The sequence below is a fragment of the Emys orbicularis genome, chromosome 19, assembly GCF_028017835.1.
Source record: "Emys orbicularis isolate rEmyOrb1 chromosome 19, rEmyOrb1.hap1, whole genome shotgun sequence".
NCBI classification, from domain to species: domain Eukaryota; kingdom Metazoa; phylum Chordata; order Testudines; family Emydidae; genus Emys; species Emys orbicularis.
The window spans coordinates 21057724-21084604 of record NC_088701.1 but is presented as its reverse complement, the minus strand read 5'-3'; the positions used below and the strand labels follow the sequence as shown (position 1 = coordinate 21084604).

General features: G+C 55.3%; 1 protein-coding gene across 1 annotated transcript; it reads right to left on the bottom strand.

Moving 5' to 3' along the window:
* Positions 1-1377: 1377 nt before the first annotated feature.
* Positions 1378-26606, bottom strand: CTDSP2 (CTD small phosphatase 2). Its single transcript, XM_065419330.1, has 8 exons — positions 26520-26606; positions 7253-7401; positions 6529-6567; positions 5369-5470; positions 4804-4860; positions 4149-4241; positions 3700-3885; positions 1378-3542 (listed from the first exon to the last, which is right to left on the bottom strand). The coding sequence occupies exons 1-8, from the start codon at positions 26581-26583 to the stop codon at positions 3417-3419; spliced, it is 816 nt and encodes a 271-aa protein (XP_065275402.1). The 5' UTR covers positions 26584-26606; the 3' UTR covers positions 1378-3416.
* Between the last annotated feature and the right edge of the window lie 275 nt (positions 26607-26881).

Sequence of the window (26881 nt, the reverse complement as noted above, 5' to 3'; positions counted from 1 at the left end):
TAGGGGGCACTGTCAGACAATTAGTACAAAAAAGCCAGGCCCTTATCAACCGAGCAGAGCCAATAACCAGAACCAATTCACTTTCCTTTCCTGGCTTTAATCGCAGTTAATACAAAGATTCCAAAAATAGAAAGAGACCGAGACAGCGGCGCCGGCTTCAAGTTTTTTCTTTTGAATAAGACAAAAATGTAACAAACAAAAGGAAGTGACCGTGTCACCAAAGCAACCGAAGTCTTTACGCCCTGGAGGGGGGGACACCCCAGGGCCTCACGCTGAGTGCACCGACCCCCACCGTGGGAGATGGGGGCACCCCCCCGATTCCAATGGGGGGGCCTGAGCAGAGCTGTGGGGTTTAGGGGAACACGGCCCCACGTGAAAGGCAAATCAGTGAGCTCAGGTGAGCATGTGCATGCTGAAGGAGGCCTGGGGAAGCCCAGCTCCGAGGCCCCGGCCAGACTGCATTTTGGGGCTCACCTGCTGCCAGTTGGGGTGTCGGAGGCATGAGACCTGCCCAAGCACCTGCAGCTAGACTCCCCCGTCCTCAGGGCTCCTGGCTGCAGTACAGGGGGTGGGGATTTCCCACGGCCACGTGCATTTCAGGGTAACTCACCAGAGGCCGTTGAGTCAGCAGACGAGGGATAGGAGTGGGGCTGGACCGGATGCTGGGGCAGGTCCCCCAGGTATGTGCAGGGGTGGGGGGGGGGGGAGAACAGGTCAGATGTGGTAACCACTGCTGGAAAATCTCTACAATACAGGTGTGGGGTGGTTCCCCCACCTGGGGGGAGGGGAAGCAAACAAGGGACCAATTTCACATCCTAGCATGGGCATTTCAAGCCACATCAGAGGTTGGGGTGGAAGGGTCCTGAGAAGCTCAATGTAGAGTTGTGTTCCCGAGGAGAGAGGGAATTCGAGGGGGGAGAGGAAACCTGTATTTATTATAAGTTGGGGTGCTCCCCCCCCACCAGGCCTGGTGCTCCACTGCTCCCTGCTGGGCTCCCCTGTACAATGTGCAGAGCTGGAGTCCCCGGTCCCGGCACACACCGGCCTGTTACTAAGATCTCCCCTATAAGACTCGGACCCTGAGGGGAAGGGGAGACCTGCAGGGGGAGTGGGTTCCCGGTTTCTCCGACCCCAAGCCTAGGCTGTCGGCCCTTCTCCTTGAGTCACTCCGACAGGTCCCGGCCCTTCCTAGCTGGGCCTGAGAACAGCACCCCTCGAGGGCAGGAAGGGGGTTGGCCTGCCCCAGGGCCCAGCCAGGCACGGGTCTCACAGCTTTGGTCCCATGGTGCCCTCCTCGGGCCTGGGGCTTGGCCATGACCCACAAAGTTCACAGTGGGGGCCAGGCCCAGACGGGGGTGTCCCCTGGCACAGCAGGCACTGGCCTGCGGCCTAATGGCACTTGATGGTGTAACAGCCCAGCAGAGTCTGTCCTGCTGCCGGAGGGATGTGCGCCAGGCCCCAACGCCACGCGGGCAGAGCGACAGCCACGGCCCAGCCCTCCCGAGAGCCCCCTCGGGGAGGGGATGCTGCCTGCAACCCGGTCGACATTTGGCTTGGACGAAGAGCTGGTTCTCTTTGGAAATACCAAAGCGGAAGGTGCAGCAGGGACGGGAAGGCACCGAGATGGAGAGGGGCGGTTGCCAATGCTGGAGTGGCAGAGGTGCCCGGAGCAGCCACCGCTTGTCGGGGCGGCCACGGATATGACATGCCACAAACTCCATCCCGGCAGATTCCTCCGGGCCTTGCGGGGTTGTGTTGTGGCACCGACGAGGAATGCTGGGAGATCAGAGAGCCGGAGGTCAGAGGAAGGGCCCCGTCTCGCCAGGCTGGTATGGGGAAGTCAAGCTGTGCCGAGAGAGCGGGGTCAGCACAACGCAGAGTTGGGAGGGAGGGGGGGGGCTGGTGCCAAAGTCTCCTATCGCCAAGGGGCTCAGCTCCAGTGAGCGTTTCCTGAGACCACCTGCAGGAACTGTTGAAGCTGAAGACGTCACCACACTGGGACTTCAGTGCGGGGGGGCTTCTCACACTGAATATGTGGCTCCCGACCCCTTCAGCACCCCACGGAGGGGATGTTCCAGGCTTCGCCCCAGCAGCCTGCTGGTGGTGGAGGAAGCATCTTGTTTCCGTGGGCCCCATGTCCCAGATGGAGGGCAGCAGTTAAGGCAGGGGGGTGGGCGTGGTCCCCTAGATAGAGAGCGCTGCTTTGGACTGTAGGAGTGTGAGTGCAACGTGACCGTCTCCCTGCAGCTCAAAGTTGCCCCCGCCGGCCCCTGCTTTGGGCTAAACCGGCTAGGGAGGTGGAGTGTGGCTTTGGTTTAAAGTTACCCGTTACGGCAGCCTCTGGCTCGGCCGCTCTCAGCATCTCCCCCGCCTTTGGAGCCGAGCGGCAATTGGTATGAGGCAAGGATCTCGGCTCCACCGGGCAATGGCAGCTGTTGGGAGTCACGGGGCCCAGCTGGGGCTGCTCCAGGAACATCCTTCAGAGCGACGCTGGCCCCAGGCTGGGATCCAGGCCAGGGAGGAGGAATCTGGTTGGGCTGGAGACCCAGCTCCTGGAAGGAGCCGGCTAAGGGACAAGGGAGGATGGAGAGGCTCCCTCAGGATATGAGTCCCTGGGCCTGGGCCGTGCCGGGGGGACGACGACTGGGGAGTGGGTTGCTGACCCCAGACAGGCCTGGCTCCAGCTCCGGAGGCCTCAGTAGGTGCCTCCTGGGGGAGAGGGTTACAGGGAATGGGATCAGGGGCTCCACATGGGAGGATGAGACTGGGAGGGGGGGATGGCAAAGGCAGGGCTCTGGCCCAGCCCCAGGCACCGGCAGTGGGACTAGGATTCTGAGAAAGCCACAGCAAAGGTGCCGCAGCAGCTGCCCCGCCCTGCAGAACGCCTCCAGGGGCCGGGGATGCCTCCAGGGGCCGGGGACAGCTGGCGTTTGCCCTTTGGAGAGCTGGAGGGCCGTCCTGCCGGGAGGCTGGCCGTCGGTTCAGGCAGTTGCTCTCAGAGCAGCACGCGGGGGGGAAAAGGCAGGCATTGGGATGCACAACCCTCCCCACCCCCCATGGCAGGAGTCGCCCAGCCAGGCCCCCCCACGTGGAATCCGCAGGCGCTGTGTGTCAGGGAGGCGAGCGGGGCGGGAAGCAGAGCCCCGTTTGCGAGTCGGAGCGCGGGGAGCCCTGCACCCCGCAGTGCAGAGACCCCAGGGCTACCAGGAGATGGGCTCAGACCTGTGACCGGGGCTACGGAGATTTCCCCGCTTTGCAATCCAACATCCCATCCTGCGCCCCGGTCCGAGAGGCGAGGGCTCTGGCCCTCTGGGGCCCGGGAGCCGACTCCTTGCCCGACCACCTCCTCCCGGCTGCTAGCGAAGGCACTGAGTGAAAGTCCCCTGCAGAAATGGGCCGCCAGGGCACTGGAGGCTCTACGGCGCCCGCAGCTGGCCGAGGCTGGTATAAACGTCCTCAGCTTCGCTCAGCTCTTCGAAGATGGGGATGAGGTTGAGCAGCTCTGTGTCCGCCATGTCATCAAACCAGGACTGGACGGGCACCTGCAAGGGGGGCAAGGACGGGAGGGGAGGGTCAGCAGGAGCCCCACAGAGAAGTCAAGGCAGGCTGAGCCCAGATCCTCGACGGGGCATGGCTTGTCTCCGCTCCGTTTAGCCACCCCCAGGAGCTCAGCCGTGGCCCAGGGATGGGGGCGCTCACCGCGTTCTCCGGGTGGAAGATGTAGGAGGCCGGCGAGTTGTCCAGGATGAGCGTCTTGTGCAGGTCCCGGCCCAGGCGGCTCAGGTCCTTGACGTAGCAGCCCTGGTGGAAGACGCAGGACTCCCGGAAGAGCCGCGCCCGGAACACCCCGCACTTGTCCAGAAGGTCCGTCACCGGGTCGGCGTACTGGCAAGAGCAAGAGAGCGGCGTGTTGCTTAGAGCGGGCTCCGCCGGCACGTGGCCGGAGCGGCTCGGTTCCCCGCCGGCCCCCGCAGCCCAGCGCCAGGGCTAGCAGGAGCGGCTCGGCTTGCTCAGAAGATATCCCCCCTCCCGCCATAGCTAGGCCACGGCCAGGACAGCAGCACAGAGCACCTCTCCCAACCACGTCCCCTCTGCCCGGAGCAGGCTGGCACCATGGGGAGCACCCCACTCCCCCAGGTTTCCCTCACCTTAGCGAGGCTGGCAGTGAAGAGGACACACTCAAACAGCTCGCCCATCCGCCTCAGGAATTCGTCCACAAAAGGTCTCTTGAGCACATAGACCTAAGGAGGGGAGGGGCCGTCAGCAGGGGGCAGGAGAGACTCCGGGGTGAGGGGAACACAGCCTCTGGGGGGACGATGCTCGGGTTCCCTGCTTCTGCTGGCAAGTGGGGGGGGGGGCAGCATTGGCCTGGGGCTTATTCTCAAGCAGATGGAGCCTGGTGCCTAGCGCCGCCTGCCCAAGCTGCCCCTTGGGAGCCAGCTGGAGGGGCACCGACAGCAGCACGGAGGGGCTGCCCTGTGCTCGTCGCTGCAGCCAGCGTGGGGGCTTCAGCCCGGGTCCCATCACCGCTCCCCTCCCCCAGCCACGCCCGGTGCCGAACCCAGCCCCGTCGAGTCCATCTTCCTCCGGTGCCAGCAGCCGCCTCCTGAAACAAGTAATCAAGAATAGGCCGTGCTGCCTGGTAACAGCCTATCCTGGATTACTTGAACCGGGCTACGGCCTCCGCAGATCCTCCGCGGCCCCAGGGAACTGGGCCTCCTCGCACACAGGACAGGACGGGCCCCGCTCCTGGAACGGATCCTGGTCACAGCGCCACCCACCCCATCAGAGGGACTCGCTTACCTGGTGCAAGGTCCCCTCTATCTCCACAGGCACTATGAAGTCAGCATTGTTGATTGGCTGAGGGGGAAAAGGAATCAAGGGGTCTGTTAGCACAAGAGCAGAGGGGGTTCCCCAGCGCCCCAGAGGTGCAGCCCCAGCTCCCCAGGGGCAACAGGAAACCAGACTGAGAGCACGCATGCCGTGGTGTCTCCGCATGCATCTGGCTCTGCTCTGGGGGAGATGGCGTCGGAGAATTTTGCTTTGGCGGGGGAGGAGCCTCCAGGACCTGCTCCAACCCCCAGCTGCTCTGCTGTCCAGCCAACGGGGTGCAGCAGATCCCAACCTCCACGGCTGCCCCAGTCCCTCCAAGAACATCTCATGCCTCGTTTCCAGCCCCCGGCGTGTCACCCGTTTATCGGGCATTCACGGGATCTGGGATTAAGTATTCTCCATGGCCAGCAGTGGCTCAGAACCCAGCTCCTGAGAGCCAGACCCGCCTGCTCCTGCCCCCGCACCGTCTCTTCCCACCAGCAGCCTCCCTGCGCCACCCCTCCACCCTACCCCCTGAGCAAGTACGTGGGGTCACCTTAAAGGAGCTGTGCACCAACGTCTCATCCAGGTCGATCACCACGCAGATCCTGCCCTGGTCCCGCTGAGTCACCTCGGGGAGCAGGCACGTCCCGGGAATCTGCAAGCAGATACACGCCCAGCTGTCAGAGGGATTCGGGGAGCAGCCCTGGCCCATATGCAGTTCACAGGTTGAGTTGCCCCTCCCCAAAGCGAGACCCCTCCATGGAGATCAGGGCCAGTGGAACTAACCAGCAGACACCCCCACTCCCCCCCACACACCCCTTGGAGAAGGCTCCTCATCTCCAGCAGTTCCCCCATCTCACACCGAGTTGGGGTGTCCATCCATGTCCTCACACTGGAGAGAATTCCACTGGGGACCAGCAGGGAGACTCTAAACATCCCATCCAGATATCTGGGCGATACCCTCCCCATGACCCGGAGCACCCTACAGAATTACTAGCCTCCTTCCCATCTGGACTATCCTGAATTCCCACTAGGAGCGGCCAGGGACTGGGGAGAGACCTCATGCCAAAGCTGCACGGACCGTGGCACATAAGAACGGCCATACTGGGTCTGACCAATGGCCCAGCTAGCCCAGTATCCTGTCTTCCGACAGTGGCCAGTACCAGATGCTTCAGAGGGAGTGAACAGAACAGGGCAATTATCAAGTGATCCATCCCCTGTCGTCCAGTCCCAGCTTCTGGCAGTCAGAGGCTAGGGACACCCAGTGCATGGGGCTGTGTCCCTGACTATCTTGGCTAATAGCCATTGATGGACCTCTCCTCCAGGAACTTATCTCGTTCTCTTTTGAATTATGCTTCTGGCCTTCACAACACCCTCTGGCAACGAGATGGTGGCGCTAAGAGATGGCAACCTTTACCTTTTCTCCAGTGGAGGAGCGGTCCCCATCCCACAATGCTCAGGGACGAGTGGGGAACTTTGAAGCGAGGGGGAGTAAGGGAATGTTACAGTCTTAAGCTTCTCCACCTTCCCTGGGAAGGCAGCTCACTCTGGGCTGGAGCCAACACCCCAGCAAAATCCACAGGACTCCCACGGATACTGTGGGGTTTGGATCAGGGCCTGTTTCGGCAGGAGAGGAAGGGGCATTTGCTTGGGAGATCGGAGCTGGGAATCTTAGCCACCCACCCAAATACCCGGCGGCTGCTCAGCACATACCTGGTAGAACTGGTACTGAAGACACTGCAGCAGATCGGACTAAAGCGGGAAAGAAGAGGAGAAACACAGGTATTAGCGTGACAGCCGGCAGCAGCAGAGAGACAGCGTGGCCCTGACTGGGCTGCGGGACTAACCCGCCCCTTAGCCCTAGCCATCCGGGGACAGGACAGAACTCCCCTGCGATCTGCTGCCATGTGCTTACAGCAATTCTCATCGGAGAGAAGGGGAGAGAAATCAGTTAAGAAATAATCAAAGGCTAATGAATAGCAGCACGAGCACTGGGTCAGCCGGAGAACATGAGAATTAAGACAGATCAAGCAGGGAAGGGCTCAGAGACGAAACTGCAGCAGGTATTTCTCTCTCTCTCTCTCTCTCTCTCTCACACACACACACACAGACTTGTTTATGGAGAAGGGGCCCAGTGCTGCCACCTGGTGGAACATTCCCATCACGCAGGTGGGGGTACCTGCACACACACCTGCTCTATGAGTTTTGGGGGAGATGGGTGCAACTTTAGGGGGCTGTGCTTGGATGAGGGTTCCTTCCATTCACATCTGCGGCACGGCTACAGAACCAGACTCTCTAGCTTTTTGGTTTACCGTGATCAATGACAAACAAGCTTCGTTCTTAAGACTCAGGCATGTCCTATGTGGGGTCAAACACACTGGTGTCTAGCGGGTCGGTAGCCCAGCTCCAGGTCCCCCCTGCCCTGCAGTCCCCTTACCTTAGCGATGGTGCTGGGTTCCTCCTTGTGTGGTGCATGCTCCCCACCGCAGCCTGACTGACCGACATTCTGTGTGCGGAGGCAACAGAAAAGCGCCTTGAATATGTTCCGGCCACGAGGTTTCTTGGGAGAAGACTTGGACACCAACCCTGGAGCACGGGGAGAGAACCACAGCCAAGCGTAAGCAGGATGGTCGCCCGCACAAAGCCAGCTCCCCACGCGGGATACAGACCCAACCTCTCGGTATTGCAGGGGCTGGCGGGAGAGGTCCAGTCCACTGCAACGTGTCTGGGAGACTAGCTCAGCACAAGGGCTGCAATCAATGAGGAATATGGGCCCAACAGGGCAGGACCGGAGGGGGGGGGGGAGGGGACGAGTGAGCCCCTGAAAAACGAACCATAGCAGAAATCCAAGCAAAGGACTGTGGGCAAAATTCCTTGAAGGATGGAGTGGATTCAGCCCAACGGTCCTCACTCATCCACGTGCTAACCCACCACCACGCGTCCCTCCCCACTGCCCCATCCCACCCAACGGCCGTTGAAGGCTGCGACCCTCCCAGCCCCAAACTGGGAGGGACCCAGGGCTGCCATGTTGAGTAGCAGCCAGAAGGTGGCGCTGCAGACCCACAAGTCCCCAGCACTTTGAAGTACAGTCATGTCCGGGAGCTGCTGGAGGACCAGAAGTGGGAGGGGGAGCCCCCAGGACGAGGGGGAGCTGGCAGGCTGGTACAACGGGTGAGATAAACAGCCCCTGGCTCAGAGCCAGTGGTGGGGAAACAACCTGGGGGCACATGTCACAGCCCCCTAGCGTGATCATTAGCCAAGTGACGGTCACTGAGCCTGGATGGAAGGTGAGCTGGGGACAACACATGCTAAATCCAGCCATTCTTGGGCACCAGGTAGTAAAAAAAAAAAAAACTCTGCAAGGTTTTCCCCCCCAAGAAAACCAGGCAGCTGTTCACAGGGCGGAGATGCCAGCCTGGGCTCTGAGCCGCTGGGCTGGGGAGGGACCGCAGCATCTCTGGGACCATTGTGCAACTGAGACCCCCAATCCCTCCCTCCCAAAGAGTCCGAAAACGAAAGGCCTGATCTCCTCGCTAACGCTGGTGTAAAGCGGGAGCAACTCCGTGGGAGTCAGAGCGGTCAGACCAGCAGGAGCGGCAAAGCAGGGCTGGAGCCTGCAGTCGGCCGGCCGCACTCCGGAGCAGCTCCGAGCCTCGCTCTGGAAACTGCATCCTTCCATCAGCACAATCCTGGTGCCATAACTCCACTGCCCCGGGGTGCCAGGGGGCCCCTCCCTCGCACTCTCTGGCTCCACCCCCTCCGCTGTCATTCTGCACCCCAGGTTTTGCTCCCCTCCAGTCCCAGCATCTCATCTTGGGTTTTAGAGTCAGTCGAGAAGAATTCCCATCACCTTCCGGGCCACCTGAGTCACCAGCACCTCCAGGCAACCAGGTGCTAAGGGCCAGCAGCATCTAAGCACAAATGGGCACCTGGGCATGGTAGGGCTGACTGGCCAACTCCAGGCACCGTGCACCACAACTCTCCCAACTCCCCACCACCACCCACGCTGGGACAGGCTGCCCACTAGGCCAAACGATGCACCACGCTCCACGGAGGTGACGTGGGGCTTATCTGCTCTTGGGACCCAAGCCGGGATTTGCACCCAGGGCTCCAGAAGTGCCTGGTATCCTTCAAGGGTGCTGAGCACACGCAGCCCTTTGAGTAAATGTCTCAACAGAGATTCGCCCCTTCCTTATCTGTGCCCCACCTGCCCATGCAGCACAGGCAGACACAGCCCATGGGCCAGAGGAGCAGGCAGAGAGGCTGGCGAGTTGTAGTGAAGAGACTTCACACCAGCGCCGCTGTACAGCCAGCCTGATCCGGGAAAACAGCGTGGCCACAGCAAGGCACAGGGGGGCTGAGGGCTAAGGATTCGCCCACCATGAACTCCGCCACCGACTCATTGTGTAGCCTTGGGCAAGTCCCTTCACCTCTCCTGCAACTAGTACCTGCTTCTGGGGGCTGAAAGTGCCTCATGCATCTGCATGCTCACAGCACGCACCCGGGGGTGTCTCGCCTGGCAGGCTTCATCCCCGTCCCATCCTGGAGAGATCTGAGCAGAGTGTCCCCAGGATTGTAACTGGGGAGAGGAACCTGGGGCCAGCAGCGATCCCAACCCATGGGTAATCTGTGTCTAGAGCTCCCTGCACCAGCTCCCGGCAGCGAGAAAGATCAGGCTGCGTCCCTGTCCTTCTCCAATAACTGCAGCGGCATTTCCTCTTTCTCTGGCGCCGTGCTCTGGCGGACGAGGTTAAACGGCGTTAATCACCCCAGCCGCATTTGGCGATGGCTTCCCTCCCGAGAGCCCTGGCCCCATACCAAGAGAGCCGTTCTCAGGGTCAGGGTGCAGAAGTTATAGGACAGCACAGAGGGGGAAGCAGGCAGGCGACTGGCTGGCTCCAGAGAGTCTGTAAAACCTTAGCCTTACGGATCACGGGCCAATGGTCTCCTCACACCAGCCACCTCCCATTTACAGAGACAAATGAAGGGTTCGCTCCCAATCGTGACAAGAACCATTGCAATGGACGTGCCAGCTAGAAGCAGGGCCGGAGCCCTGCCGGCTCAGGGCTGGAATCGGTTAATGATAAACCTGATGTTTGCTTTGCTGACAATCCAAAGGGACAAGCTCTGTGGGGTGCTGGGAGAGCACTGAGGGAGGTACCAGGCCTGGAGGCAGCAGGAGGCACACGGGGTGGAAAGTGACAGGCGCTCTGCCCTTTACAGGGTAGCCTTCAAGGGTGGAACAAAACAGCCTCCCCCCCCACACACACACACCCCCACGCACATACCCAGCACCTTTCCCGGGCTAAGATTAATTTCTAACCCTTGCTGCATTTCCTTGTTTCTCCCTGGTCAGAGAATCTCTTCACAAGCGGATCTTAAATTTCCTTTTTAAAACCTCCATTTTGGGCCGAAACTCTTTCCCTGTCTCCTTCACAATGCTGAGCTAAGCACCGGGAGGGAGGAAGCACCTTTCACTCCTCCACAAGCTGCAGAAGCTCAACAGCATAGCTCAGTGGTTTCAGCGTTGGCCTACTAAATCCAGGGTTGTGAGTTCAATCCTTGAGGGGGCCATTCAGGGATCTAGGGCAAAAATCTGTCAAGGACGGTACTTGGTCCTGCTGGTGAAGGCAGCGGACTAGACTCGATGACCTTTCAAGGTCCCTTCCAGCTCTATGAGATAGGACCGGCAACCAAGAACCCCCAGGCCACGGTCAAACTCAAGTCTCCAGATCAGATGCTCCCAACCCCATCACTGCATTATCTGCTCGTTGGGGCTTCTCCAAACCCAAAAGTGCCAGGAACGTGTCCCTAGGGGAACGAACATTGAGAACGCCCCACCGAAGAAGATATAGGAACAGAGGATTTGCCATCACAGCAGCCTCTGGGCCCAATGTGTCCAGCATCCCAGCTCCAGCAGCGGTTGCTATGAAATGCTACTGAATACTCCCTGCCCAGTTACTCCATGCTGAACGGTCAGGGCACGGTAAATTGCCCCCCTCAATCAGGAAGTCTGATCACCTCTAAAACAAATCAGTTGCAAACAAAAAGTAGCCACGAGCCATGGAAATGGAGGAGAAGGCACGTCTACACATGAAAGTTAATCCAGAATAAGGTAGGGTGTGAATATAAAGCAGTTTAACTATTCCCGATTACCCCCACATGCGGGTGCTGCTGGAGTACAACAGGAATAGCGTCTGGAATAACTCCCTGTGTAGACAAGCCTTAAAAATCTCTTTAAAGTACAGACTTCGGTGTCCCGTGCCGAGCTGGCTTCACTCTCTCACTCCTGGTGACATTTCAGACCACACTAGAACCCAATCAGTTATTTCCCTTCTCCCGCAATTAGCACCCGACCCATAGATCCACTCCCACCTTGGGGGAATCTTTCCAGGTTGTGGGTTTCTATTTTGATGTTGGGAAGGAGGCGACTTGGCTGATACAGACTAGACAATGAGCAGTTCACGAAGCCTTCTCCACTCTCCAAGTTTTATGCTCATCTTGAACCCTAACCTAACCCCACCTGGCTCCCTCTCTGAATTTGCATCTCCAGCTGATGCACCAGGAAGCAAGCAGGACCATTGTAGTCAATGAGTCAGCAAGGAGGCTCAAGTCGGGCTTTGTTAGCTGATGATAAAGACAGTATGTGCAAAGCAGGGAGGGGATCCTAAACTTTATTACCTCAATTAGCCTTCCAAATTACCCCTGTTCTCACAGGGCCAGCCACCAGGCTCCAGCAGCCCAACCCCTTTGGGAGGTTTCACTCCATGCGCCCATCTTTTAACGAGCGGCCGTTCCAGCACAGCCATCTGCGGTGGTGGCAGACCCTGGCGACAGAGAATCTGGTGCAGCCCATGTTGGAAGCTAGCTGCAGCAATATCGTGGCACCTGCCTGCAGAACCAACCCTCCCAGCAATTGAGAGGGGCCTACAGCCTTGTCCTCTCCAACAGCTTTGCCTGGTCCTTGCAGCCGAGTTGGTGGCCGAGGAAGAGGCATGGCTGCACACAATGTTTAACAGTGGCATTAGCAAGGTGATGGCCAGCACGCTCGTGCTGCCCAGAGCCCCAGAAGCAACTGCAACAGTTGCTTCCTGCAAAAGCTGGCCCTAGCGGGACCTGGAGGGCGGGCTGGGGCGACTGAGGCAGACGATGACCCAGCTGCATTGCCTATGGCAGTATGAGGAAGGATGCAAGTTGACAGCCATGAGGAAGACAGAAGCAGGTGGTAGAGACACCTGGATACCAGCAAGATTCCATGATGGAAGCAGTTGTTGGGCTTTGATTCGCTCTCAAGGATTCTCCTGCCCAGCCCAGAGAGAGACAGCCCCAAGTCACCGCCCCATGGGATTCCTACACCCCCCCACACACACCTCCCCCAGCGCGGCTCACACGTGCGTTCCAGGAACAGCAGGCAAGTTGGGATCAGCTTCCATGCTGGGTGAGGGGTCGGGCTGCCGGGGTAGTATCGAGAGACGTGTTTTTGCAGGGAGCCCTAGCTTGGGAATGCTCCAAACCATCCCAAAGCACGTCAGAAGGTTCCTGGGCTAGGAGGGACCACTGGGATCATCTAGTCTGCCCTCCCGCGTAACGCCCCTGAATTCCCTCTCGTTTGCCAGTAATGGAGAATTCACCACAACCCCTGGTAAAATTGTTCCAACGGTTAATTCCCTTCGCTGCTAAACAGGTGCCTAATTTCCCCTCTGAATTTGTCTAGCTTTAACTTCCAGCCATTGGATTCTGTTAGACTTTTGTCTGCCAGATCAAAGAGCCCAGCAAATTTTTATTCCCCACGTAGGTACTTGCAGACTGTGATCAAGCCACCCCCTTAACCCTCTCTTTGTTAAGATAAACAGATTGAGCGCCTGATGCTGTGAAGAGGAGAGAGAGAGGCAGACCCTGACCTCGCTGATCTGACCTCGCTGTTGCTAATCCAACACCTTTGTCACATGCTTATTTGTCTAGGGGGGCATTAGTGGCTTGAGATCACATGTACGTGTTTTAAAGGCGGAGAGAGATGGGGAATGGGTTCCTTAGGGCCAGCTCCCAACCCCTGGCATAACAGGGTCAGGGACATAGCTATCATCTGGCTCCCAAATGGAGACTCCAGAGCATTTCCGGCATCACCGGGTCCTTAATGGGCCAAAACACACTCATTGGAAAAGACTGTATTTCCTACTGTATATGCCGAGGCGCACCAACGTTTGGGGACGTGGTGGCGAAGGTCAATGCATGAGTCAGCCAGCAGCTCTCAAAATAGCCAAGACTGAAGTCAGTTCTAGTAACCCAGTTTCCAGCGCAGCTCTTGAGAGGAGACAAGTGACAAGGAGCCAGAGGCAAAGGTACAGGAGGCCGTGGTATATATGGTATCCAACCACTTCTCCTGAGCTGGGTACCACTGTCTCAGGCCCAACATCCTGCAGGGAGCTGGGATGGCTGCTCTCCAAGACAGGCTCCTGGTCGCGCTGGACGCCTGGTCTCATAAAGGGAGGCAAATCTATGTGCCAAGGTCATGAACAGGGAGAGGGGTAGTGAGCTGGAGAGGTTCGAGGGATACCAAGTACCATCTGTGAGAAGAATCCAAAGTCAGTGGAGAGCTTTTCCTTGGCCACAGCATGGATCCCTCCGATTTTTTCTATGATCCAATAAACACCTTTCCCCAAACCGCTCCAGGGCTCATAGCAGCACCAGCTCCAGCTCCTCGTAGGCTCCCAGCACAGGGCAAGAACGGATTTGGCTTGAAGTTCTCCTCACTGTTTTCCAGGTGAATGTTGCTGGGCAGGTCCTGGAGCTCGCTGCAGTAGCGGCAGCCCCAGGACCGGGGAGCCCATGGAACAGACCAGGTGAGGTTTCAGTCTGCCAGCATGAAATCCCATCTGGCAGGACACCTGGGAGCTGGAGGGCAAGACACAGCAGCAACTGGTCCCAGCAGAGGCTCTTGTCCAGAGAGCACTGGATGCAAATTGCAGCAACAGTGGTTTGGGGGAAGAGATTAAAAAGGTTTTGCACTTGGAGCTGGAAAAAGATATTGGACAAGTCACCGCAGTGAGAATACAATCCCGGAATTTCTAGAGCACCCATCACCGTAGTATCTGGGCACAGAGGGTGCTGTCGTACTGCGGCCTTCATCTCATTTGTCCACCTTTCCGGATCGTCTGTCTCCACAGTGGCAGTTCCAGCCGGATGCTGCAGGCGGTGGGGTCTCGCCACCTCCCTTCCAGAGCCACGTGTTCGGGGACCCATCACGCAGAGTGCAGTGCGGGGGTGGGTCTTCCAATCCGAGGCAGCTGCTCCCTCGAATTCCCAGCCTAAGTGCTGAAGGTTAATGAGAGGCAAGCATCCCGGGCTAAGGTAAGGCATGACTGTGGGGAGGGCCAGGCCCAGCCATTGCAGGGAGAGCAGAGGGGCGCATCTTGCTGGTGACTGAACTCACTCTGTACCCTGGGGGTGGGGGCTTTAGTGTAGTACCCCCACCCCGATTGTCCCTGTAAAGAGTCAGACTCACCTTCCTACGGCAGCCCCTGGAGAGCCTATGCCTTGGTGCAACAGGATAGTGATTTACTTCCTAGGAGGCACACAAGGGCACCCCCCTTTCTGTCACTCTCGCACATATCCTCCCCCGCTCCCCACCCCATGCCCACACTTTGCTTTGCCAGACCCCTCCCCTCCAGTGCACTTCAGTCCCCTCCCACCGCCCTTTCCTCTCACCCTGCCCTCCTGGTTCCCTGTTCCGCCTAGGTACTAATGCAGCCATCACACTGCACCTGTCCCCTCGTCCCATACTTGGACTCTCCCCAGGTGGTTACTTCTCCTCTGGGTTTCTAGTTGCCCTGGGGAAGGGGGAAATCTCAAAGACCCTCAGCCCCAGGGGAAGCCACCCAGAGGAGCCCAATAAACGTCACCCACCAATTTCCAGTCTGTTCGGACTGAAGCTAGAATGACAACAGAGGGGAAACGGACGGGTTATCGGCCCGTCCCAACAAGCCCAGACTTCCCTCCCCAGCCCGTCCCCATAATGAAGGGGAGATGACCCCCCCTTTACACCTTGCAGCTGGAGGCAAGCTCAGCTTCAGCCCACAATGCTGAGGGGCTGAGCCCCCCCATCCTCCCTGGCCCAGGCACCCCCCCCAGCGAGCGCCATGCACCAAAGCTGCCAGTTAATACATTCGCTGCCGATGCACGTAGGATGTGCAGTGTCAAAAATACACCGAGTGCATCCTCAGCACGTCTCAGTGACCTGGCCCGGGGCCCCGTGCAGCAGGGTTGCTAGCTGGGAGGGACGAGCTTACAGGGTCAGGAAGCAATTGGGATTGTCTCTCTTTGGGGGGCCAGGGGGAAACTAGCTACTCCTTCTAGGAATCCCAAGTGGAAATTCCCTCTGCCTGCAGCCTGTCCCCGGCATGGGGAGATCAGGGCCAGGCAGCAGAGCGGGATCCCCTGGGATGAGACGCAGAGGGGAGGAAGGGTCTCCGGCACCTGACAGCTTGCCTGACCTGTGAGGACACTGGCCCAGGAACAAGCAGTGCCAAGGGAAAGGCGACTCCCCCCTGCGGCTCCCAGAAGCCGCTGCCTCCTTCCTTAGCTTCCTGCCTCCCTCGCTCTGCAACTTCACTCCCAAGACAAATGGTGGGGTCCCAGGTCAGCCTGGGGGTGCTGCAGAGCAGATGAGAGGGAAGGGGGAGGGGGTTAACCCACAGCAGTAAGGGCGGAGGCCCCAGAGCAGAAAGGAATTCCGGTAGGTCCCAGAGCAGATGAGCCCTTCAGAGCAGGCAGGGAGCTCCAGGACATGAATTATTCACATGGCAGAGCCCCTATTCTATCAAGTGTCACCAGTTCCAAGGGGCTGGCCACTGCAAGCACTAATAGCCCCCTGGCCAGGGGGGTGGGGCTGGGAAGGGGCAGGAGACTTTTCCCCTTGCACCGATTTTGCAGCTCCCAACAGGGGGGAGATTTAGAGCTCGACCGAGGGACCTTCCCCTTGCACCCAGGAGGGGGGTTTAAACAGTCCCTAAACCCACCCTAGACCAGTGATGGTGCAGCTTCCGAGCCCCAATCGGTTGCAATCCCCCTGGTACTTTTCACCCTGAGCCGAGCCCAGCCCTTGTGACATGTACCCAGCCCCACGCCTCAACTCCAATATTTCAGTGCAACTTTGCAGAACAAAGACCAGTCCCTCTGTCCAGGCAGCCCACAGCTGCCTCCCGCTGACAGCTTCCTCTCACGGAGGGGATCGTGGAGAGGGAGAGCTAGGGCTCTCTGGGGGAGGCAGCTCGTGTTTCTGTGCTTAGAGGCATCTGCACAAGCATGGTGCTGGGCGTGGTACAGAGGGAGTTGCTTTGCAATAATCCCAGTGCATTCCCAATCCAGGGAACTGTCATTAAGGTATCGAAGCAGAGAAATTACATGTCAAAAGTATTGTTTATTTGTTAAACCTCCCAACAGTGTCTCCCACCTGCCCTGGGGAGAACCTCCAACTTGTCTCAATCACCTGCACGGCGTAAGCGGGGCCAAGGGCACAGGGAGAACAGAGATGTAAGATCTTAGCAGCACGTTGGCTGTGTGTAGGAGTAAACTATCCAACATCCTGCAACCACCCTGCAGCACCCACTGAACGAGGAGGCTGGAAGCTGGAGATAAATACACAGCTTGACTGATTTTGAGTCACTGAATAAATATACTTTTGCGTTCTGTGTGCCAAGGACCAGACCCCCCGGGCAGGAGATTATGCCCTGAAACGATCCTGAGATTCAGGCAAACCCTTCCATGCAGTTCTGTATGTTTTCTGACACTACTGGAAATGCTCCCAGGATATGCTCCGGGTTTCCTGAAGCCAGCCTCCGAAACGAAGGATTTTAGCCCTGTAACTCCCACCACCAGTGGAAGTCGGGGGACAGACAAACCTCAGATGAGCTCAAGCGTTTTTAACACCCACGTCTCTGGCAACGCACGGCACAGTCACCCAGACTGCAAACTGGCAGCCGGCAAGACTGAAGTTCAACCACCCCCAAGCAGGTGACTGTGCTTACAGAAGACAACAGCGCACGCTCGTTGGGTTTTCCTTTTTAAAAAAAGACCAGAACAAGTCCAAACGGATCATCTCAAAATCAGTAGAGCCAAAAAAAGGATACGTTGCTCCTAGCCCTAGCCAAAAAAAAAATCTCAGGAACCAGTGGACTCCGGAGCGACAAACCGCAAAAGTTCACCTCTCACTTCAGTGTCGTCACTACCCCAAAACACAGGAACCCCAGGGCCCAGCCCCCGGAACCCCAGGTGAAGGGTTTGATGGACAGCAAAGAGCAGCACTGGAGAGGGGTCACTCCTGCTGGAGCAAAGAGATGTGGGGCTGGGGGGAAACGGCTTTCAGTCACAGGCTATCCCGAGTAAAATGAAACCTACTTTCACTCCGAGAGTGACCCAGCACTGAGTGATGCCCCAGCCCCTCCCATCCTCCAGGCCAGCCTCTGCCCAGATTTAGAGAGAAGTTACAGCAGGAGAAGCCATGGCTTTTGCCTGGCACACAGCTGGTCCGGTCCCTATGAATCACAACCCCAGTCACCTAGCACAAGGCAACTGGTGAGGACGAGCCAGGCAGCACAGGCTCACCCCCAGCTTAAACCTGTTTAGCAAAGGCTAACAGGGCAGAAAGACAGGAATTCCTCCTGGGCTGGGACGCACGGCATAACCCTCCCCCACCCACCAGCTCGTTAAAAGTCTGATTCGCAGCTTCCCAGGACTTCCTTCTTGCACACACTGACGGGAGGAGGTTGGTGGTTGGGCAGGGCGAGTTTCTTCCATTAGCAGCCCAGATGAGCTAATGCTCACAGCCAACGCGCCAGGTCTCAGTCATGTCACCTGGGTCAGATATTATCTCCCACTCCTCTACAAGACAGTGGATGGGCCCCTTCCTCTATATAATTTCTGTCTAGCCTCGCCTTAAGGGGGAGATCACAAAACTGGTTCAATGCTATTTGAGGAGGCTCTGAGGACCCGGGGTTTTTCCAGTTCTGGAAGGTCACACAACAGTCTCTAGGAGCAGCATGTGAAACTTTATTAATTAATATGGAGATATACCGATCTCATAGAACTGGAAGGGACCTTGAAAGGTCATCGAGTCCAGTCCCCTGCCTTCACCAACAGGACCAAGTACCATCCCTGACAGATTTTTGCCCCAGATCCCTAAATGGCCCCCTCAAGGATTGAACTCACAACCCTGGGTTTAGGGGGCCAATGCTCAAACCATTGAACTATCTGGGTGAGAAATACCCTCTTTTGCTCCCAATCCCTGTTCCTGAACCTCAGCCACAGGTCGGGAGATGCGCCAGGGCAATACGTCGTCTCACCCCAACCCGCTAACTCACAAAGTCTTCCCTGGAACTCAGAAGTGCCCAAAGCCAGAGGGGCAGTGACAAGCTTCACCAACCGTCGTAAGGCCGAACTGCCTGGTCGGAGATGTTCAGGGCTTGTCTACACTGGATACGCTACAGCGGTACAGCTCCAGTGTAGACACTATTTATGTGGCTGGGAAGGGTTCTCCCATTGGTGTCGGGTAATCCACCGCCCCGAGAAGCAGCAGCAGCAGCTCGGTCGATGGAGGAATTCTTCCATCAACCTCGCACGGTCTATGCCAGGGGTGAGGCTGGTATAGCTACCTCGCTCAGCGAAGAAGCTATGCTCATGAAGTTCCCAGCGTAGACCAGCCCTTAGCCAGCGTAAAGAGACACCACGACTGTGACAGACATTTGAAAATGGGATACAGGCCTTTAAAATCCAAGGCGTAGATCTCCCCTTCCTCAGCTGCATTAAGGAGAGAGAAGTCGAGTCAAATTAACGAGTCTGTGGCTGAGAACAATCGAGCTTCGGCTGAGCATCCTGGCCAGGATTGGGGGCACCTAGCTCCCATTTGGAGAACCCCCAATCCTTGGTCTCATCTATGCAGCTTCCATTTACTGCGTCTAAGTCCTGACACATAAGGTCCAGTGGACTGAACGTGAGGCTGGGATCCAGGAACTCCTGGGTTCTAATCCCAGAGCTAACACCGGCTCCCGCTATGGCCTCGGGCAAGTCACCTCTCTGTTAAACAGGGACGATCGCAACCACCGCGCGGGGAAGGGAAGTGCTAAGGTTAACCTAGTGAGCATTTGTACTATTGAAAAGCGTGACGTAAGTGCTTGGTTGGAGCATTGGCCTGCTAAACCCAGGGTTGTGAGTTCAATCCTTGAAGGGGCCACTTAGGGATCTGGGGCAAAAATCTGGTCCTGCTAGTGAAGGCAGGGGGCTGGACTCGATGACCTTTCGAGGTCCCTTCCAGTTCTAGGAGATAATAAATATATATGGAGATATACCTAAGTCTTCCAGAGCAAACCAGGGTCTCTCCCAACAAAAGACACCGCTCCTCACCCCCAGAGGCCGTACCTACATTAATCTTCTTTCTGAATTCTTTCCCATCGCTAATGCTAGTACAATTTCAAAGGGGGAAGGGGAGGGAAAAGCAATAGTGTAGACAAGGCATCAGGCGCCAGTCTGTATTTTAAACACTATGTCATCTGACCCTGTCATTTCACGCCCCTAGGGCATGAAAAACGCTGATGGTCGCCCAGAGCCTTCTCTACACTAGAGCTCCCACCAATGGTGCCGCAACAGTACAAAATAACCACCTAGAGGAGGCCAAAGGGAACACAGCCCAACGACACTCCAGGTTCTTGCAGGAAAAAAACAGGAGTCCTGCTGTGAAGGGGGGAGGGAGTCAATCATGTATTTAAGAGGGAAAGGCCTCGGTGTTCTACAACCAGAGAGCTCTTACTGCACCTCCTCTGCAATCCTCCCAACGATACCCGAGCCCATGCTGCCCTTGCGCCTCTCACGGCCTATGCAAAGTGCCCTTATTTAGGAGTTAGGTGCGGAAGAGGCCAATTAAGAACGGTGAAGTGCGACCCTCTTAAATGGCCGGGGCTGGGTTTGCCGATCAAGGTTATGGGGGTGGGGAGCACCACGCTAGATTCCCCATCAGCTCACTGCCTAATTAATGGGCATCTCCATTTAAAAAAAAAACAAACACAACAATGGCCTTTCACTGCATTATATCACTGAATCAATACCCAGCGGGACTTGCTTCTCTAAGGGAGGCACCATTTATAGCGAAGCAGAAGGAAAATGCCAAATTATTTCAAGCACATGACAAGGTGTAAAAGGCAAATCCAATTATAACCCAGAAGCCTCTGCCCAGAGGGACATTATTCTGTGAGGCTGATGCTATGGTCTAGTTTATACAATCTTTAGGGCAGGAGCGGTCACTTATCACAGATCCGTACAGCGCCCGGCACAACAGGCCCCAACTTGGTTGTGACCTTTTATGTGCCGCTGCAATATATACGTCGAACAACAATACATAGCCTATGTTGGAATTTCTGCCACTGATGTAGCTGCACCAATGCAAACTCCTGGTGTAGCCCCCCGCCCCCATTTACCCTGGTGCCCATCACCCTGCGGTGGCGCACGTCACATCTACACTAGGGGGCTTACATTGGCATGGTTACATCTGTGGGGGAAATCCCAGCGTTGATTCAGAGATACCAGAAGGCACCACTGTGATTATCTAATATGTAAAACAAGACTAAGGGTGTAAGACAAGGTCTAAGGGTGTGGGGATTCGTAAGTCCTTGGCAAGATCTATCATGTCTACTTATATGGTCCTCCTTACCATGATATCTGAGTACCACATACTCTTATCTTCACCACCCCTCATGAGATAGAGCAGTGCTAGGAGGGGAACTGAGGACAAAGCAACTAAGGCCAGGTCTACACTAACCCCCCAATTCGAATTAAGGTACGCAACTTCAGCTACGTGAATAACGTAGCTGAAGTTCGAAGTACCTTAGTTCGAACTTACCTCGGTCCACACGCGGCAGGCAGGCTCCCCCGTCGACTCCGCGGTACTCCTCTCGCCAAGCAGGAGTACCGCAGTCGACGGCGAGCACTTCCGGGTTTGACTTACCGCGTCCAGACAAGACGCGATAAGTCGAACCCAGAAGTTCGATCGCTCGCCGCCGAACTACCGGGTAAGTGTAGACCTACCCTAAGGGTGGGATCCACAAAGGGAATTAGGTGTTGCAACACTCAACCTCACGGCACCTAACTTCTAGGCACCTAGAAATTCACAGGAACGCCCCCCGCCATCCGCAAAGCCCAAACCAGGCTCCCTAGACAATGAATGGGGAGAGACAGGTGCCTTAAAATGGGCAAAGCCAGCATGGTAGGTGGGGAGCCACCTAAGCTAGCCAATGGGAGATGCCAATGATGGGGGGGGGGGTGCTAAGCCTTTGCCCCTTTCATAGCGATAGACACCTAAATCCAGGCTGCAGGAAGGCATCTAGCTCTGTTAGCGAGCCATGAATGGGAACCTCGCCCCTGGAGTCAGGCAGCTTAGGCACTGAAGCGGTTTGTTGCCTGCCTCGCACTCACCCGGGATGTGGGAGACCGAGGTTCAATTCCCCCTCTCTGCCAGAGAGGGAGAAGGGAGCCACCTGGTCAAAGCCTCTCTCTCGGGAGAGTGCTCTAACCACTGAGCTATGGGCTATTCTGATTGGGGGACCCAGTGTCTGTTGCTGAAGCTGTTCCACTGTGGATAAATCATAAAGGGCTGCACGGGACTGGACCCGAGGTGTCCTGTCTCCCACCTAACCACTGACCTATACAGTGAATCTCTCTGGCCCAACAACTTAAGTATTTAACCAAAGTGGAACAGCTTTAACAGGAGGGACTAAGGCCTGGTATTGACCTAGTTACGTCGTTCAGGGCTGTGAAAAAACGTCAGGCCTTGTGCGACGCAGTTCGGTCAATTTAACTAACCCCACTAGCTCAAAGGAAGACTCCTTCCGCCAACCTGGTTATCGCCTCTTGGAGAGGTGGACACACTACACTGATGGGGGAGAAAAAAAACCCTTCTTTTGATGTAGGAAGCGTCTACACTATGGCACTAGAGCGACACAGTTGTGCCTCTGTAGTGTAGACATGGCCTCAGGGAGCCCCACATCAAAATACCCCCTAGCTCAGTGGTTAGAGCACTCTCTGGAAAGGCAGGAAATCTCTGTTCAAATCCATTCTCCCCCTCTGGCAGAGAGAGGGAACTGAACCTGGCTCTCCCACAGCGCGTGCTCTAACCACTGGGTGAAACGATTTAAGGTGGGAACCATCCCCACCTCCTCCTCCAGTTGGATTCTGACAGGGACCTGATCCTGGGGGCAGTTTCTCAGCACGCCTACCGGATTGGACCCTGCATGCAACATAGGCAGATGCGTCTCTATCTCCCCGCAGTTCGTTAATCGCTCTGGGGCTTAGGCAGGACATAAGAGTCCAGGTGCCTAGAGGAAGACACTGGTGCGCCTGCATAAAGGCAGGACATAGGCGTCGAGGGAACCGTTATCCTGAAAACGTAGGTGTTTAGGCACCTACAGGGTTCAGCAGGAGTTTTGGGGATCGCAGTGGAGCCAAAACTGGGATTTAGGCATGTAAATCGGGGGTGTAGATGCCTAAGTACCTTTGTGGGTCCCACTTCAGGGTCACAAAGCAAATCTGTGGCAAAGCAGGGAATTGAACCCGGGTCTCCCGAGTCCCCAGCTACCACTCTAACCCCTAGACAATCCTTCCTGTTGGACATTTTGGCATCATGTTCTCTACGCCCCTAGTCCTTCCCAGGCAAATACAGCTATCCATTATAATGGGATTAAGAAACATTTCCAAACTGTAGATCTTTTGCAAAAATCAGCAAGGGGGACGTTTCAGTATCAGATTCATGCTAAACAAGGTTTTTGGTGCCTCTCTTTCAACAAATAAAATCAGAGAGAAAAGCTGTTTTGTGGGATTAAGGGAAGAGGGGTCAACCAGTGCTGCTCCCGATCCATTATTTTGTAAACGGATTGAAAGGGCTGGTTAAAATGTATCTTAAAATGGCCTCACACACCCCAGTCAGTTACCTCCCTGAGCACTGCAATTTGCAGGGCATTTTTCAAAACCGAGGAGTCGACACAGCACGTTGCTGTTTGATCTGGCTCCAAAAATGGCTGTCACGACCAGAAATCCTGATCTCTTGCAGCAATCAAAATCCAGCCCTGAGAATAACTCAACAGGAAAAGCCATCCTGCCCAATCCCAGCCTTTAGGAACACCAACCACCCGGGGAGGGGGTGGCATGTGTGCACCTAGTACTGAGCTCAATGGTACCGAAGATATTGTACTCCCTAAGGACATATGGAAGGAACACATACTTTCCTCCCCGAGGATCCGCTCTGGGGACATTTCAGCACGAATCATTTGCTTTAGGCAAAAAAAAAAAAAAAAAAAAAACCATCTGTTTGGGAAGTTCCTAGAAATGGGGGGAAATGCACACAGACAAAGTCTCAGCGCGGCTGACTGAGTTAAACGTCATGTTGCAATATTGTGTTCAAACCACAAAGAAACATATAGAAGAGGAGGAAATACGTTTTCTGCCTGGGAAGTTACTGAACATTTAAAGCCAGAGTGGAGAGAGAAAGAGAGAGATCCTCTAGAAAGGAGAATTTCACTGGCTTTCTCCTACTTACACATAAATCACTGCTTCTAAGAAGAGAAAAACCCATTAAAACTTTGCTGTTCTGTAAACATCCCAAAGGTATCAGGAGCAGCTCCTACCGAGTCAATAAATTATCCTTAACTACAAATCTCACCCACAACCAGTGGGAATACCTTTTTAAAATTTGTGTCTGTATTTTCAAGATTAAAAAAAAAAAATTGAGAAAAGACCCCAAAATTCCTCTGCAAAGATTCCAAACCTCTAAAATTGAAGGATCATTTATTTCATCAGACAATTAAGGACTTAATGAATTTTTTCCTATTAAGTGGTGTTCTTCTAAACTAATTCCAGTAAGAAGGTTTGACAATCCTGTGACTATCTTCCGTGCTGATCATGCGGGGAAGGACTGGGGTCTGAGAAAAACTCAGGTCAAATATCAAGAGGGATCTCTCTACAACTGCAATTGTGAAGGTCCAACAACTAGTTATTTGAAACCTCGCTAATGAATTGCTGAGGGCAAACTCCAAAAGGAAAAAAACAAACAAACATACACAGAAGCAGAGAAACCTCCACTTTAAGAGGAATTTACACTGTCAAAAGCCAACGACACAAACTGTTCCTATCAAGCAGATTATAATAGGGAGTTTAGACACTAGGGAAATTTCTCTTTGAAGTGGTAATTTGGGGTCAACAAAAATCCAAAGGATGATCAGCACACACAACCCAGAGGGGCTCAGTAATGGGGAAGGACCCATCTCGTCTGCACTAAACCCAAACTCAGCACTGCTAGCAGTATCCGGTTGTGCCAGCGTCCAACAGCAAACTACGGAATGAGGGGATCCAAAGCCGCGTGCCCCCCACGCTCAGACTTGTAGTTAATCGCTCTCCAAAAAACAACACTTGTTCCACTTCCTTATCAAGATCAAGTTTTACTAGTAAAATACTTAAGAATTATTCATCTCCTTTACTGTGCCACCCACCGAGACAAAAGGAGAAAGAACACACAGGCCTCCTCACGACCAACTTCCAAATAGAGCCAACTTGTTTGTTTGCTAGGGATTTCTCCACCCAAATTAGTGTTTCTCTGGGCGACTGCCATGAGCCTCCATTTCCCTGAAACAAGGCAAGCCAGAGTAGCGACTAGATGCTGGCATTCAATTAAACCTTTCTGTATCAGCCAGGGCACCAAGAAGAAGGGGGTGGGGTGCCGGGGGAGAACAGCAACGCAAGTTCAAAGCCAATGCCACCTCCAAGATCTCTGGCACTCCTGCCAAGAGCTAATCGGTAGGTAGGCCCCAATCAGCCAGAGGGAACGGTGGTAAACAAACTCCCTTCGCTCACGGTGGGGCACGTAGCTGATTTCTAGCATCCAAGGGGCAAAATCTACTGGACTTTTGCACAGTTTCGCCAGTTTCAAAACACTGGGCGCACCCAACATGCATGCAGCTCTCATTCGGGCACCCTAAGAAGTGGCTGGCGCATGGAGTGGTTGGCTCTTTTGGAAAATGTGCGCCCAACTGTGGGTGGAGGGAAATAAATCGACCCCTGAACTTTTTCAGAGTTCTGGCCCTAAAAGGAACAACACTGCCTCTTTAAGAACATGGAGACACTGGGAAAAAGGAACTGGAGAAAAACTGAGGCCCCAAATTAACCCGCATGCAACCCCAGAGCATTCAAAAAAAAAAAAAAAAAAAGGGAGACAATTCCATGTTCTGTTGCACACAAACAAATGCATCACCAGGGCAATCAGAAACACCCAATAAACAATGGACTAATTATTCCTACTCCTCCAGTCACAGCACTTCACAGTCTCCAAGTACAGTTTTGCACAGCTGATTTCAAGATCTCCTCTCTCCAAAAGCCTCCCCCCCTCAAAAAACAAACAAAAAAAAGCCACCTCACAGGTTTTATTGCCCGTAGATGAAACTAGTGGCTAGTAAAAAACCAAAGCAGAACTGGACTACAGAGCTACCAATAAGGGGCACATTTAAACCGGTTCGTGTTTCCAGCTAGGTTTTCCATTCATAAGCCAAAGAGGATCGATCTTTCAATCGTAGTGCCCTGCAATTGGCAAAGCCCATTGGGTCAGTCTTGTTTTTTCCATGATGAAACCATGGCGCTCTATGCTGGGGAAGCCTGCAAAGTTAGCAGCCTGTGGCATGGCAAAAGCAGGAGACAGCTTGGGATTGAACTCCCCCCCCCAACCCCCCCAATCTCCTATACCAGCTTGGAAAACGCCAGGTTTGGGAAAAGGCTGCTTGGAGGGGTCAGCACAGAGCCACATCCAGTCCCTTAGACCAACGTGAGAGCACCCACTTGTAGATAGGGTGACCAGATAGCAAGTGTGAAAAAACTGGGACACTTTTTGGGGGGGGCGGGGGGGGGGGGAGTTGCCTATATGAGACAAAGCTCTTAATATCAGGACGTCTGGTCACCCTACTTGTAGACAAGGGCAGGGCAGAACAAACAGCAGCTAGTAGGAAGCAATGTAGCTCAAACCTGACGTTTTAAGATCTCAGATGCAATAATAATAATAATAATAAAATAAATCGTTTCCAATGCAAAGAAAATCCAGGCGCTGGGCTCAGCGGAAAGGGGGGGAGGAGGGGAGTGGGAACGCATGGAAGCCCCTGGCATTCCTTCCTCTCCACATAACTAGGATGTTTATGAAAATTCCCCAAATCCCAGCCGCCCAGGACAGAAGAGGAAGGAGGGGAGGGAGCCGATCACAGCGACAAAAACAAACCCACCAGCGAAGGGGAAAAGGCAGAAAATCGCCACCACATTTAAAGGGTCAAGTGAGGATTTTGCATCTGGGTTGAGTCGCCCCCTTTCAAAGGCTCTTTTTGCAAACGTTAATAAAAGGGGGAGGGGGTGACGGCAGGCGAAGGGCCCCGCGTAGCTGCAGAGATGGAAGAGCAAAGCCCCCCCCACAGGTCGCTAAACAGCGCCGAACCCGAGTGGGGAAGGGTGCAAGAGAGAGACACCCCCTCCGTATTTGCACAGAACAGGAACAGCCCCTTCGCCCCCACGTTGCCTAGCTCAGGAGTTAGCTCCCCACCATTGCACAGATTGGGGAGGTGGGGGTGATAGTAGGGGGTGGGGGTGGGGAGAGAGACGCCTCCTGTTCCTTATTGCAAAGTTTCTAACTTTCTCTCCCTTACCTTGTTTTGCAAGCACCAGGGCTTCTTCCCTCTGCACTTGGGTGATGATAGAACCGCTTTCCATCTAACAATCCCACAGATCCAGGGGATCCTTTGGGTGGGAGGGGGTTGGGGGAAGGAAGAGGCCCAGGGAGGTGGGGGCGGGGGTGCTGTGTGTAGGAGGTGTGGGGTGGTCCTCAGCTGCAAATGCCCTGGAGTAGGCTGCATGCATGCATGCAAGCCGAGCAGCGGCTCCGGGCTTCTCAGATCGGGTCCAACATGGAGAATCCGGGGCTGGAGCGCAAAGAAAAAAAAAAAAAAAAAGCCAACCCCCCCCACACATACATACACACACACACACACACACACACCAGAGGAAATGG

Coding starts and splice junctions, on each gene's coding strand:
- CTDSP2 (XM_065419330.1), bottom strand. CDS start 26,583: ATGGAAAGCGGTTCTATCATCACCCAAGTGCAGAGGGAAGAAGCCCTG. Junction 5,471..6,528: donor TTCAGTACCAGTTCTACCAG/GTATGTGCTGAG, acceptor ATCTGCTTGCAG/ATTCCCGGGACGTGCCTGCT. Junction 4,861..5,368: donor TGGTGCACAGCTCCTTTAAG/GTGACCCCACGT, acceptor TTTCCCCCTCAG/CCAATCAACAATGCTGACTT.